General features: G+C 36.6%; 1 protein-coding gene across 2 annotated transcripts in view; it reads left to right on the top strand.

The window, feature by feature from the left end:
* The window catches only part of LOC101469782 (ras-specific guanine nucleotide-releasing factor RalGPS1), a 91,112-nt gene that overhangs the window by 62,620 nt on the left and 13,175 nt on the right, over positions 1 to 15,317 (top strand). The window contains exons 9-12 of one of the 2 annotated variants that reach the window (XM_076886802.1): positions 2,995 to 3,132; positions 5,772 to 5,865; positions 11,639 to 11,706; positions 13,684 to 13,907. In XM_076886802.1, the coding sequence (XP_076742917.1) occupies positions 2,995 to 3,132; positions 5,772 to 5,865; positions 11,639 to 11,706; positions 13,684 to 13,778 (395 nt within the window). In that variant the 3' untranslated portion in view covers positions 13,779 to 13,907. Of the gene's footprint in view, positions 1 to 2,994; positions 3,133 to 5,771; positions 5,866 to 11,638; positions 11,707 to 13,683; positions 13,908 to 15,317 lie in introns of those variants that run through there. The other variant, XM_024803287.2, reaches the window with a different exon arrangement.

Here is a 15,317-nt window from a genome sequence, read left to right as displayed (position 1 = left end):
AGGCTGCACAGCTTTTTTAGACTGAGCACAGCTGAAACGCATTAAACTCTACTATCAGTATGACATCATAGGCAAATATTTGTTAATCGTTTTGGTTGTTTTGTGCAGCTGTAATATTAACAGTTGAACTGTCAGAACAGCTGATATCATGTAGAGCCAGTGCATCTCAGTGGGGTTAGGCTGTAGCACTAAGAAAAATAGAAACCCAGAGAATTGTTTTTAACCCATTATATTCTTGTTTGGACTTGTATTTGTCTTCTTCGTGTCCTTGAAGAAGTTACTACTTTTGATTGTTCCATCCAACACTGATATGAGCTACAAAGGATTCAGAGCCAGTACTGAGGCTTCATTCTATTAATTTCTTTCGTCATTACATGAGGAGATAAAATGCTAAAACACTGCCTGAGGTGTTACTCAGTATTTCCAGTAGATTCCATGATCCTCTTCCATGTGCACACATCTTGTCAACTTGGTGTGTAATTGTTAGTAATAGTTCTTCCTCATCCATTTTAGTAGCCTGCAACAACAGGCCCACTACCCTACACTCTGAAAGTACCCCTACAGGACAAAGGGATGCAGCTGAATACCTTCTCCAAGTCCCGTAACCACATGTAGACTAGTTGAGCAAATGTGGAGTTGAGAAGATGGTGACATGTAATAGCAACAATATTTACATAGATGCACACAAAAAAAGGAAAAAAACTACAAACCACTCAACTAACAACGAGCTGATAACAGAAGGAAAAAAAAGGTACATTTATGTATATTTATATATTTTCATATACAAAGTAGGCATCAACATTTCATGGCATCACATGCCAGCAACGCCCCTTTCTTTCAGCAGCATCACATCATATCCTGTATCACTTTATGGGATATTATGTGACTATCAGTTACGATAACTTCAGGGGTGGAAGGAATAGTAACTTCAGGTCGTCTGTTACTATACCTAATATCTAGAGTACTGGGATCTGTAATGGCTGTATTCCGAGTATTTCAGTGAGAAACAATAATTATTTTTCCATAGATTCTATTTCTTTTGGTATTCGTATAGCATGTGTATTAGTGTGTCTCTACTCTTGTCACACCCCAGCACATATCTGATTCCCTCAGTTTTAATTTTGCAATCTTATGGGGAGTCCAGTACCTCCTATGAATGATCCTATATGTCATTTTACCCAACAGAGAGAGCCCTAAATTGGCCCAACTTTGTAAGGCGCTCTCAATTTTCTGAATAAGTAGAGGAAGGTTTTCTTTGTTTATGTCTTTTAAACCAGTGCTAAGTTTGTTGCCTAATTATACAAGACTTGAAGGAAGCTATTTAAACCCCCAAATCTTCCTAATATTTGACGGGCTAGACGATGACTTTGCCTCTGATTTCTATACTCACTAAAATTTATTCAACAACCAGTTTACCATTTATTAGGATCATATAATAAAATGTTACTGTGAACTTTCTTTAGTACTGTTGTATTTAGTATGGTTGGCAGTTAGCATACAAGTTTAGCACATTATCACTTCCTTCTGTACTGAATTAAAGTACATGGCTTGCATGTTTGGAAAAACAAAACCATATTTGTGGCCTAACAGCTGACACTGATTTATGTAACTGTGTATGGAACACTTGGGTCATGAGTATAGGACACTACAGTGGAATGGAATGTGGCCATGGCTATTTATAAATTTTTTTGTGTACACTGAATAATAATTGAGAGGGAAACAGAAAGGTATCTACATGGGGTAAATTTCCAACCACTATGCCACTGTGCTGTTGCTTTTACTTAATAAAAACGTGGTTTTTTTGCTGTTTACCGTGGTGGTTTAGCATGCTCTATGGATGTAACCTTAATACAGTCTTTGAACTCAGGTTTTATCAGCTACAGAAGGAAGTATTAGCTAAATAACTGAACATATACCTCTTTGAAAAGGTAATGTGTTTGTTTGATATTTTCACCATAATCGCTTGACCAAAAGCATCTCACTGTTTATAGAACAATATCTTTATACAGTTTCCATCTATTAGTCCCTGGTCTGCAGATTACATATTGTACATTATACAAACACAAAGCTGCACAAATATTGCAGGCACTTTAACACAACACCAGTACTTCTGTGTACACTTGTACACAGTTTTTCTCGGATGAAGGTTGTACCAGCAGTTATTGTTCTTCTTCTTTAATTGAAGATAGTTTTTTGTGACTTTCTCTGGATGTCTGGAGACATTGCAGAATGAATTTAGATCAGGCACCTTTTTGATCATATTATGTGGATATAAAGTTAAATATAAAGTGCAGAAAATGTTCTACATTATTGTATGCGTAGTTATTTTTCTAAAGTACACTGCAGGATAAGGGAGTTTCTGTTCATGCTCAGGGTATGTTTCCACCCCACTATTTTGTAACACTTGAGAAGTTAAAATAAATTGTTGGAAAGTTGGTGACTCAGCAGCTGTTTTCCAGATCACTTGTGACAGAGCTGATGTGATTATTTAAATTGCTTTTACTACAGTTTTTCTTAAATTTTAGTAATTATATTATTCTCCTGAGGTTTGCAACTACCAAAGTCCACTATTCATAACCAAAATCCACAAAATAATTCATGTATTCCAGTTGTAAATAATATGTCCACATCCTTTATAAATGAGTAAAAACATTGCAATGACCAATAAAAGCCTAATGCCCATTTTCACTAGAATCTGTAGTGAACAAGATTAACAGTGTTTATCAGTGTTTCCATATAACACATTTGTGTTAATGACTTCCAGGGGAAATCTTCTGGCAGCTCCTCTAGCTCTCACAATATCTCTCGCTGACATTATGAGACATTGTGAGACAGACTAAAAAGAACCAAATACAGAAAACACTGATGCTTCCACACATTAAAGCTTTCATTGAAGTAATAAATTCTTCTGTTGAAATCACTGGGTATGCTTTCAAACCCATCATTATTCCTGTTGTTAGAAGAGTTTAACTAGCTTTTTTGTGCCTTCTACAGGGATCTACCTGTTGGACATTATCTACATTGACTCGGCTTATCCTGCATCAGACAGCATCATAGAGACAGAGCAGAGGACAAATCAGATGAACAATCTTCTGAGAGTTATTTCAGACCTGCAGATGTCATGTAACTATGGTAAGACACAATTACATCAGTAGTTGCAGTAGGAACAGTATAGTGTCTGTTTCCTAATCATGTATATATTGATGATCTTCTGACATCAGAGTTATGGTTGTACAGTACTGTGAAAATGTAATTCCTTAATAAAAAAAAAAAAAGCATTTAGTTTTAAAACAGCACTTTGTATTTACAAAGCTTAATTTTGTTTAATATTTAAATTGTTTGATCTGAAACATGTGACAAATATGAAAAAACCTAAACATTTTTCACAGCCCTGTATGTCATAAATCTTTAATATGGATGAAGCCAAAATATGTATGTGTTCATAATAACCCAAGTAGATCACCACTGCAGGATGCTAAAGAAATATGGTCTTTTTAGCTTTTATATGTAAGTTTGGGTTTTTGTATAAAGTTCTAATGGCTTGGCTCTGCTTTAGTTACCCGAGCCTTTATTGCTCTGCTTTGCTTAAGTTACTTTCACTGACGAGTTCAGGAAAATTTTCAAGTGTCTGCCAGTCGAACTAAGTTTATTCAAGTCCTTAATTGTTTTGGCTAGCATGTGGTGTTTCCAGTGTGCTTTGTGTGGGGAGCTGCTGAGTAATAAAAATGTTCAAGATACCTGCATGAAATGTTGCCCCAGACGGAGGGGCGAGTAGGGGTGAATTTCTGCAATAAATATAAATCCTCTATTACTATTCTGAAGCCTTTTAAATGCTTTATTGAAAAAAATCTGGAGATCTTAATTAGTTTAAATATGTTTACCTTTCACTATCTGCAAGTGACTAAAAGTTAGAATTACTCAAATTGTAACTCTAAGCAGGGGAATCATTGAATAAATGAGTGAGTCATTGTAAAGCTTTTGTTTCAGGGAAGTCACTTTTGTGTTTTATCATTTCTGTTCCCAAATATAAGCTTGGCTTGCTGTACCTACATTTTAATGTTATTTTTAAAATGTCACTGCAAAAAAATGGGCAACACTATAATACGCTCAGCTACTAGGGGTAAGTAACTACTGTGTAATAAAATGTAATTACAAGTAATTGATTTGAAATCATGAGTATTTTTACAGGAAAGAAGACAGGCATTGTACTGTAAGCAATTTTAAGCAGAGTAATTAATTTTAAGTGTAAGAACAGAGACTCAAATTTTATAAATTTGCCTTTATTGGATAATAACAGTGAAGAGGACAGGAAGCAGGGAGGTGAGAGGCGAAGACATGCAGCAAAGGGCCACGGGTCAGACTCAAACCCCGACTCCTGCTCTTTGGCCATGTGGCATGTGGTCACCTGCTCACACACTGTGCTAAACCGGTGAAATTTAATAAACATGATGAAAAATTATTTTAAAAAAATATTATATTAATACATATAATTCAGATAATTTTAAACTGACAAAATAAGTTCCTAGTCTTCTATAGATGGTAAATCAGTGGGTTGATTCTGTAATTGCTTTGCTGTCATCCTTGTGCGTTATTGAGTGCTAGCGTTATATAAAATATTGTTGTCCAGATAAAAAATTTACTTCTATGTTTTGCTGTGCATTTACACAGGCATAAATGCAAGTCCAAGATAAAATTGCTGTCAAGGTGATGAAGAAAGTATACAGGACTACCAGGAGTCGAGGTGATAGCGGTGGCAAAAGCAAAGGAAAAGGCTTATAATTAGTTGCACGCATAGCTAGACACTAGGGAAGGATAACCTACATGGAATGCAGACAGTTGGTTAGAAAGACAGATTGAGCTCAAAAGAGTGTGCGCAGATTAGTGTGATGAAAGATAGAAATGTAAATGTTCTGACACTTGTAGCTTATGTTGAGAAGGTGGAAGTGTGAGGTGTGAGCAGCAGTATGGATTCATACTGTGATGTTTGTTTTGATACTGTTGAGAAGTATAGTGAAGATCAAAAGAAGTTGCACTGTGTCTTTGTGGATCTAGAGAAAGGCTGGTGCAGTACATGTATGAGGACTGCCAGACAGTGATAAGGTGTGCAGTAGGAGTCATTGATGGAAACAAGGTGGACTGCATTAAGGATCAACTCTAAGTCCCTTCTTGTTTGCAGTAGTGGTGAACGGGTTGGCAGATAAGGTCAGGCAGGAGTCTCTATTGACTATGATATTTACAGACGACATTATTATCTAAAGTGAGAATAGGGAGCAGATGGATGGTAGAGAGCCTAGAGAGGTGAAAGTATAAGAGAAGAGAAATGAAAGACAGATTACACGTGGGTGGATGAGAGGTATACAGGTAATAGTATGACTGAAAAAGTTATATAGTTTATAGTTTTACTACTGTTTATGTTCAGTACTGCCATGTTGGATTGTTAACTCTGCTCTGAGTTTCTGAGTGGGAAAGGAGGCTTTCCATTTTCTGACTGGGAACTCTGAATTTCTGACCTACAGCTTACTCGGGACCGTTCCAAAAGTTAGAGAGCTAAGGCTTAAAATTGTTTGGGTGGTGCAGAAGAGGAATAGTGGATATATTGGATAAAGGATGCTAAAGCTGGAACTACCAGTCAAGAGGAAAAGAGAAAGACCACTGAGAAAATTCATGGATGTACTGAAGGAGAACATAGACAAGAGAAGTAACTTTATTTAAAGTTAATTCTCTACCAAGAGTTGTGTTGAAGGTAATTTGCTTTTTCTTTTTTCCATTAGATCACTTGGTGACCCTGCCGCATGTTCAGAAGTATCTGTTGTCAGTTCGCTACATAGAGGAACTCCAGAAGTTTGTAGAGGACGATAACTTCAAGTAAGTGTTTTCAATGTGAATGGCATGGGATTGTGAAATTAATTATTTGACAATTGTTTGATTTCAGTCGATTATGGCAGGCACATAGAAGCATGGGTGTAAGTGTAAAATTGAGGACGGTCAATACACAGGAAGCAAAATGGAAAGGATCTTTTTCAATAGTGTGTCCTTTCATTCAGCAGACATTGATGGCTTTATCTGACAGAGTCTAGGTTGCTCTGCTTGTTTCTTGGTTTCTTAGGGTCACTTTTGTCATCATAATTTTTCAAGTTGGACATAAATGATATGTCATATAAGCTTTAAATATGAAATGAAATATGATATCATTTGGGACGATAGAGCCAACACAGTAAATTTTTCAAGCACTGTCACAAAGCACTGTGCAACAGAAAACAGTAAAAGAAAAAAGAAAATGAGAAGCCAATTATTAGCAATAAAAATATTCAATAAAATAAACAGGTAAGTACAAAATGAAATCATCAACAAAAAAGTTTTTTAAGCAAAAAATATTTTAACTAATTTTAAAAATGAGTCCACAGAATCAGCTAAATGTAGCTGTAGTGGTAGACTGTACCACTGTACTGGTACCACAGACTGAAAGGCTCTTTCCCTTATAGTCTTTAGTTGTGGATGAGGAACAACTAACAAAAACTCAGAGCTTGGGAATGAAGATGGCAAGTATCTGTTTATTTTGTTAGAAACTCTGATAAATAATCAGGAGTCTGGTCGTTTAGTATTTTTAAACTAATCCTAAAATGTATGGGGAGCCAATGTAAAAAGCATAAAATGAGTGATGTGAACTTGTGTTAATAGTCGGGCCATTTCATTTTGTATAGTTTGGAGATGTGAAAGACATGATTTGTTCAAGCCAGTAAACAGGCCATTACAGTAATATAAGTGTGATGTCACAAATTCTTTGAATATTTGCTTGAGTTCAGCTGAGGAGACTATATGTCACAATTAGGAAATATTCCTTAAAGGAAAGAAACAGGAACGTGACAGATTTTACATGCTAACTGACTTCTGCAATTTTGTTAGCAAATTATTCGAAAAATGGCAATTTTGAAATAGGCAAAAAAATGCCATATAGAGCTGGCATCAAGATTAGATTTGCTCTAGTAAAGATGTTACCTTGGTATGTTTAAAGTAGATTGAATGCAGCCTTGCCTCAGTTAGCTGTTAATAATAGCAATGATGGACCAATCCTGGTGAGAGTCCAGATAGCACTGATGGAGGTAATATCTCTAAGGAGCATCTAGCCTATTAATGTAGTTAAGCTATTAAGTGTAATTAGAGAAAAAGCAGTAAATGTCTTAGGACAACAAGGACCATCTTAATATGTGTGACTCTTTTCTTTGTCACAGAGACAGACACTGGTGAATGATCACTGATAGTGATAGGATGAATCTGAGTGTCTTTAATATAAAAGTAGGGAAGAGGAACAACTTTATTGCCTGACCGACGGGTTTCGGCTTGTGGCCTTCATCAGGCAATAAAGTTGCTCCTCTTCCCTTCAAGTGTTGCTGGATTGTGACTTTTTCATCCTCTTCACGCACCTTGGGAGTAGGTTAAGTTGTGCCAGAAATTTTTGCTTTAATATAAAAGTAGCCTAAGTGAGAATGTGAGTGGTGTTCTATTGAAAAGATAGACAGTCCCTGTAGGGACATATGAATGCAGAGCATTGCAAAGACCAGAATAATTCATTGTTTAAGAATGTCTGTAGCCTGCAGTTCCTTTGAGCTAGTCCTGTACTGAGCCTATAATTTTTTTTGGATTAAATGGCTGGTGAAGTCTCCCCCTATTATGAGTACCTTAGTACCTTGAGACGGCTGTTGTTGTGACAGCAACAACGCTATATAAATAAAATTGAATGGTGAAGTTTATCTTTTTCTTAATGAATATGGCTACAACTCTTTGTTCTGAGTTTTAGCAGACTGTGCATGTGTGAGAGAACTATAGAGAGGTGAGTGTGTCAAGGTGGAAGGAATCTTGAAGAAAGAAGGCTATGTGACAATTCTGAAAGAAACTCTCAAGTATTTGCAGCAAAACTGGGTCTGGGTTGACAACCCAAAACATGTGTCGCTTCTGCTAAAGAAATAACTCCATCACCAAAGTGAATGTTATTGACTGGTGTGCACAAAAACTTGATTTCAGTCCCATTGGAAATCTGTAGGGTGAACAGAAGACCAAGAGCCACAGATTCACCAAAGAAGAACAAGCTGGGATTGCTTGGGAGACGTGAGGTTTCTTGAAAACTATAACAAATGACTTCAGCAAAACAAAATAGACAAATCCGCTATTAGTATCAGGAGGTCTATTTTGACCATGATAGTTTTTGGTTTTGTATAATAATTTTGTTTCTAACAAGATTGGGCTGGTGCAGCACAGTGGGGCAGTGGTTAGCACTGACGCATCAAACAAGAAAGCCCTGGTTTTGAATCCACCATCTGGCCAGAGCCTTTCTGTCTGGGGTGTGCATGTTCTCTTGGCTTCCTCCTATAGTCCAAATACATGCAGTTTGTGTGGTTATATTAATTGATGATTATAAATTGCCCATAGTTGTCCGTGTTGAATGTGAATGGTTTTCTGTCTCTCTGTGTTAGCCTTGTGTGTACCCCATCTCTTGCCTTCTCCAGCTTGGCTCATTTGATGAGGCATGTGATTAATAGTGGGTCAGTGACTACCTAAGAGACAACTCAGAAATAAATACCTGAAGAAGGCTCTTGAATGTAAGGTGAAAAATGTACAAAAAATTTTTAAAGTCCAGTAACTTGCTTTTTAAACTCTCAAGATGTTCATGATGGAAACAAATTCACCTGGGTGAGATTTCCTGAACAAGTACTAAGACACCCAAAAACCACCCTGTGTAGGATGAGCTTGCATGTACAGAAGATGCATCTTATTCAATAAAGTTGACTCATAGGTCATAGACGGTTATTTAGTGGCAAACTGGGCAGGAACACGTGACATGTCTTTTCTTGGCTCTCAAAAAAGTTAATAAATGTAAAGCCTCCATAATATAATTGGTAATCGTTGTGTTGTAAAGGTTTGCTGCTAGTAGTTGTAGCGAGACACAGTGAAAGATACAGTGATCTACCAGTCATTTCTTTGTTATGCTAGGAAAGTGTTCAGTAGGCGCACTGATTAATGGAAACATGTGAACATGCATGCAAATGCAGCATATAACGCAAAAACAGTTTGTATATTTCTCATGAACTTTAAAGTCAGTATTTGGTATTGCCATCTTTATTGTTCAAAACAGCTTTAACTCTTTAAGGCAATCTTTTTTGTAATTTCTTTAAGTAGTCTTCAGGAATAGTTTTCCGGGCTTTTAAAGAACATTCCAAACCTCTTCTTTGGATGTTGGCTGAATGGAACTGTTTCAATAATACTAAGGTCCAATCTCTGAGGAGGCTAATCTAAGGCTGATTGTGTCCTCTTCCCTACATCTTATCAAGGCATTTTATGGCATGAATTTAATATTAAAGTTTTAATCCGTATTTCCAAAGAAATTACAATACTGCATAGTATTGTATACTGCATATTAAATCCAGCAGCAAAAGGCAGATCAAAATGAGACTGGTCTAAAAAGAAACTTTCAGTTACTGGCAGACAAAGACAAGACTTCAACCTTTTGGGGCATTACAAGTAGAGATGGCACGATACCACTTTTTTATGTCCGATACCGATATCATAAATTTGGATATCGGCCGATACCGATATGAATCCAATATAATGTGTTTTTCAATTAATAAAACTGTTTTTTTTAATATCTTGTTGCATTTTGTATAAGTTCATACTCAAGTTTAAATAAACAACAACACTAAAGCTATTCTGTTATACCTGTATGTAAAAAATACACTGCACCCAAAATATTTCATAGTTCAGCAATACTGATCAATCTAATAATCTTAAACCTACTCCATCCTTCCTATTCTGGTATTTTAAAGAGTACTTAGCAGAAATATTAAGCAACCTAACTAATAGGGTTGCAAACTCCCAGCAAAAAAAAATAGGGAACCACCCCCCACCTCATGATGCTTAATCAACGTAATCAACTTTAATTTGATGCAGTGTGGGGGAAAAAAAATGCACAGAAATAAATTATTTTTCAAGAATAATTAAATAGATTCCACATCTTTCTTCAACAGAACTGCAGACTGCACAGATGGTATCTTTCCAAAGGAAAAAGTAGTATAGCTTACTAGGGTATATTAAACTTAACAGTTACTATATACAATCATGGACTTCTATACATTTTACATCAGATTAAAACTTTGGGTGTAAGATTCAGATAATTATTTATTAAAAGCTAGACATTTTAAATGAGAATAAGAAAGAAAAGTATGTCTTTGTGCCCCCTTTTCCCTGTTAATGCCCTATCGGCCCCCCTGGCTAAACTTTGCTAGATCCGCCCCTGCACAGTTACCAGCCGTCAGCTACGTAGAAAAGGATCCTGGTCTAGAAAGTAATATTAAATAAATTCTAACAAAAGCTTATCAAGGTTAAACGTGCTGCTGTTGTTCAGCCGCTGGTTTCCTCTTTCTGGTGCAAAGTGGGCCAAAAACAAAGAAGAGAGACGGACTCGACAGAAAAGCCGATCAGCTGATCATTAATCAGTTTCACGACTGAAGTACCAGCAGGAGAGGGAGGGAGAGAGAGGCAGTTGCTCCATATATCGGTTGTTAAGCTTAACGTGGGAATGCTTTACAAACATTCAGAGATGAACTTACACACTTGCTTTACTTCTCTCTGGGATAACTTCCTCGGAGATGAAATGCCACCAGTTTGGTAGCGAGGCTACAAATACGCACAGCCGCTCTATCATGTGATGCATACTGCTCAGAGTGCTACGGTTATGAGCTGAGTTACGCCGTGTTGCAAGTTTTGTGAGGTGCTTTTTTTGATATTTAATGGATCAGATTACATTTTTTATTTCTCTCCGATATCCGATCCAGTAATTTACGTCAGTATCGGACCGATACGATACGTAATATCGGATCGGTCCATCTCTAATTACAAGGCTTGTGTTTTTCATTAAAAAGACATGAATAATAACTAATGATTAAATACTGAGTTGTTTATAAGCACATAGTGAGTGAAAAAGCTGAGTGAACAAGAAACAGTGCATCATGGGACGCCCCCAGCAGTCTAGGCCTATAGCAGCATAAATAAGGATTCAGGAGGATTCAGGGTCACCAGATCCAATCTTAACTATATACTTTATCAAAAAAGACAGTCCTACATATTTGTTTAATATGCACAGGACATATCCAGGTCAAAAACTAGTCCAAGACTCCTAACAATATTACTGCTGGCCAAGGTAATCCTATCCAGACTAAGTATGTGTTTAGACTATGTTAAAAAATGAGGAGTGGCAGCAGTAAATCTATCTTTCCTCATTTTTACATTTAAAAAAATGTTGCTTAATGCTGTCTGTCTCAGCCCCAGTAAAACTGCATATGCTGTAAGAAATTTGTGGTGATGTGGCAAACAGAGACCAAAGAAAGTGATTGATATTTTGCGAGTATTATGGGCGACGTAACTGCTTGACCTAAGACTTGAGATATAAAAGAAAGTGTGAGTGAGACGGCTTCTATGTAGAAGTAACACAATGCTAATTAAAAGAATTTTCTTCATCAGCAGATGATGTGACATCGCCTTACTCAGTTGCGTAATGTTTAGTGTGTTTAGTAAAATCTGAAACTACCTTTTAACTGACAAACACAACAGCACTGAGCTCTTTTATCTAATGGAAACATTTGTGTTACAGGCTTTCTCTAAAGATTGAACCTGGCAACAGTTCCCCTCGCATTGCTTCTTCTAAAGAAGACCTGGCAGGTAAGTCACACATGGTTGAACTGCACTGATAAAAAGCCCTGCAGATATCCACCACTTCCACCAAGTTGTACTCAAAACAAAAATTATTAGCTTTTTCTGTCAAGTCTGCAAGGCGAGGTTATTATAGTTACCTGAAAATGAACTAAAAAGTTCAACTAAATGTGAAAAAACATTTTAGTTAACTGAAATAAAAATAAAAACTAGACTTAAAATTTTTTTTAAAGTAACTGAACTGATTTTTGTGGAGGAAATTTGCTTTGTTTTTAGTATCTATTAGTTTGGTTAAAAAAAGAATTGCAACTTGCCTGATGACTCATTGATAGACACGTTTATTGTGTGTTTATTGTAATACCTGTGCTAATTTTCCAAGCCCTCCATGCAGTAATAAATTTAAAAGATATAACTGTGAAACGAATGAAAACTAAAGTAAAACTAAACATTTTAGAACAATAAAAACTAAACTGAAATAAGAAAATCCAAAAACCTGAAATGGAAAAAGGAAATAAAAATAAAACCTAATTAGAAAATACAAAACTATAATAACTCTGCTGCATGTTCATGACCGTTGAGTTTTCATAAAAAGTATATGTAAAGTACACTATGTGAAGTGCCCTGATGACAGTTGTTTTGCTTTGGTGCTATGTAAATTTACCTGGGCCCTGATAATTCAATTCTGAATTGAACTGAATTGAAATGAACACTAGCATTTAGCGTCAGTATGAACATTTACTTTACACTAAAAACAGAAAAAAAAATTGGGTGTGTTAAAAAGAATAATCAGAGATAAACACAACTGTTCCTGTGGTGAAACAGATCACGCACACACACAGGCACACACATATGCTTTTCTGTAGCACTGTAGTTCCCACAGGTACTCCTACTGTTCATATTTTCACCATTTCAGTAACCAAGTGAAAGCTATCAGTAGCTAACAACATGAACAAAGAAGCCATCCTCTTTCTGTTTCCGTTGTAAATTAAACCTTCATTTTTTACAGTATCGTGTACCTGGTGGTTTAGACTCTAATGGTGTATTAGTTTATAGTCATTACATGCGGGTGTAACCAACATTTACTTCATAATGTCACATGCTGTGCTTTGGTGCACTGCACTGATAGAAACATTTACCATTTAAGTGATGGTGTTCATTTATTAGTGTAGCATGATGAAGACTACATTCAGGGTTATTTTCTACCCATCTCTACCAGGAAGTAATGTCAGCATCATACAGCCAGACTCAATTGAACTACAGATACCTAAAAAATTGTATGTTATTTCCCACCCGTTGCCTTGTAAATACTATATGATACTGGTTCTTATATAGCACTTTTCTACTCTTCTGAGCACTCAAAGTGTTTTACACAACTTGTGCATTCACCCATTCACACCAATTCGCACAAGCACATTGTGCACAAGTGCTTTCTAAGAGTCTAATCTGTTTAGCTAGCTAGCTTGATTGAAATAGAAACAAACAAACAAACAATAAAACACACACAAATGTAATGAAATTCAGTTATTAAACATAAACTAAATTGCCAAACACACATATGAATTTGAGTGGCATCCCATATGGTATGTGGCCGACACCATATTAAAGCATACATAGCCTTTAATATGGTGTCGTCCCACTGTTTGCAGCAATAACAACAGCTTCAACTCTTGTGGGATTGCTTTTCACAAGGTTTAGGAATGTCTTTATAGACTTTTTTTAGGATTCTTCTGGAAGTGCAGGTCAGACAATGCTGTTGAATGAGAAGGCCTGGATTTATATCATCCCAAAGGTGTTATATCAGATTAAAGGAAAGACTCCTGGTAACCACTAAAACAAAACTCATCAGTCAAATTGCCGGACAGATACGCCTACCTCCTGGAGAGTGTTGTTCCCTTAATTGGCTGTTGTGAAGGGTTTCTCTTCACCATGGTAATGATTCTGTGATCATCCACCACTATTTTCTTCTGTCTGCTATTCCTAATGTAGCAATTTCTTGGATGTTCTCCCCACCCCCAACCCTCAACAAAAAACATTTGCAGCTCAAGGATGGCTTGTTTCACCTGCATGGAGACCTCGTGTGACCGCATGTTTTTTTCTCAAAATGTAAATGACCCCCCTTATTGTTTTCATTGAATGGGAAACAGGTATTTTATATACTTTAAGTATATCCACAGTCTGTTTAGAATCACCAATAAACCTGACATCTCTCTTTGGACAAATTTGTGTGTATAGGTGTTTTTCTTTCAAGGCGGCTCCATAGTGTAGTAGTTTACATGTCTACTTAACAAGTAAAAGATCTTTGTTTGATCCCTAGCAAAGACACATATAGTTTTGGAGTTGCGTCAGAAAGGGTATCTAATGTAGACAATCTGCCAACTTAAAGATGCAAAGTTCTCTGCTTTGGAGTAATGTGTTTTAATTTTAAAAAATGCTTTGATGAGGCAAAACATTCTAATCAACCTCATATAAAGTGAATAGCACTAATTATATTGTGACGGAGTCAGAAGCATGAGAAACTCAGATCTTTTGCTTTTTATTTAGTTTTTATTTATCAGGAACCATGCACAGTGGCACTTATCTCATATGCAAAAACGTATTTTGTATCAGATTTAACTACTAGTTCATTTTAATTTGCAAATTCTGGGCAGGTGAATATAATGAAAATAAATCTCCAAGTAAGCATGTTGGATGTAAGAGAAATGGTGTAAAGCTCATGTGATATCCAAGACTCACTGGTACTTCTTTAGTGCTTTTTTTACTCTAGTTGAGACTTCATTGAAGCGTAAACGCTTCATTCTGACGACAACATTCGCAGAAACACTCCCTCTCCAATTAATATATGGGGCATCTCAGGGCTCAGTATCTTTCCCAAAGATACTTTGACATGTAGACTGGAGGAGCTGGGGACTGAGGCATCTGGGCATTCTCCTGAATTACAATGCTCTGCTCTCATCCAGCTGGCTAAGTAGATAAGAGCAACTAGAACCTGCAATTTAATTGTGCAGTGCTAGAGTAACATAGCAGCAACCTTTTTGTTAAAGCAGTTTTAGATTAGGCACCAGTGGAAAAGATGTTGTAGACATCCAGATTTTGGAGGCGTGGTTTCAGTTTAAAAAAACAACAACAGAAAACTAATATAGGGGTGAACACAATGTTTTGGCTAACTAAGGGATTACCTGATTTTCTGTCAGCAGGCTGTCTCATACTGTAAGTGCATGATAGCAGCTAATGGTACTCTCCTCTTGTTGCTTTGATGAAGATTTTCAGTTACATAACATGGCAGAAAAGGGGTGTTCTGGCTGTGTCCACTGTCTTGTTGGCTCAGTCAGTATAAACAAGTCTCATGCACTTCACACAATGCCAAACAGAAGAATTTGGTTTGCTCACTCTCTTTGTGTAAGACTGAGAAAATGTGGTGGACTGAACTGATCAGTTTCACCATCACTGTGTCTGACAAGGTGAAACCGTCTAAATGTTGCTGCTCTGTGTGACGTTAGCACCCTTACAATTTTCCATTCTCATTTTAATAATTGTCCTTGTAAGCCTGTGACTGAATTCTTCGTGGCAGAGACTCCTCACTGTGGTTGATTTCATCCAATCTGTTTTGTAATGTCTGAGCA

This window comes from Maylandia zebra, linkage group LG7 (assembly GCF_041146795.1).
Source record: "Maylandia zebra isolate NMK-2024a linkage group LG7, Mzebra_GT3a, whole genome shotgun sequence".
NCBI classification, from domain to species: Eukaryota; Metazoa; Chordata; class Actinopteri; order Cichliformes; family Cichlidae; genus Maylandia; species Maylandia zebra.
The sequence above is the reverse complement of the archived record's forward strand: the minus strand, read 5'-3'. Positions and strand labels throughout refer to the sequence as shown.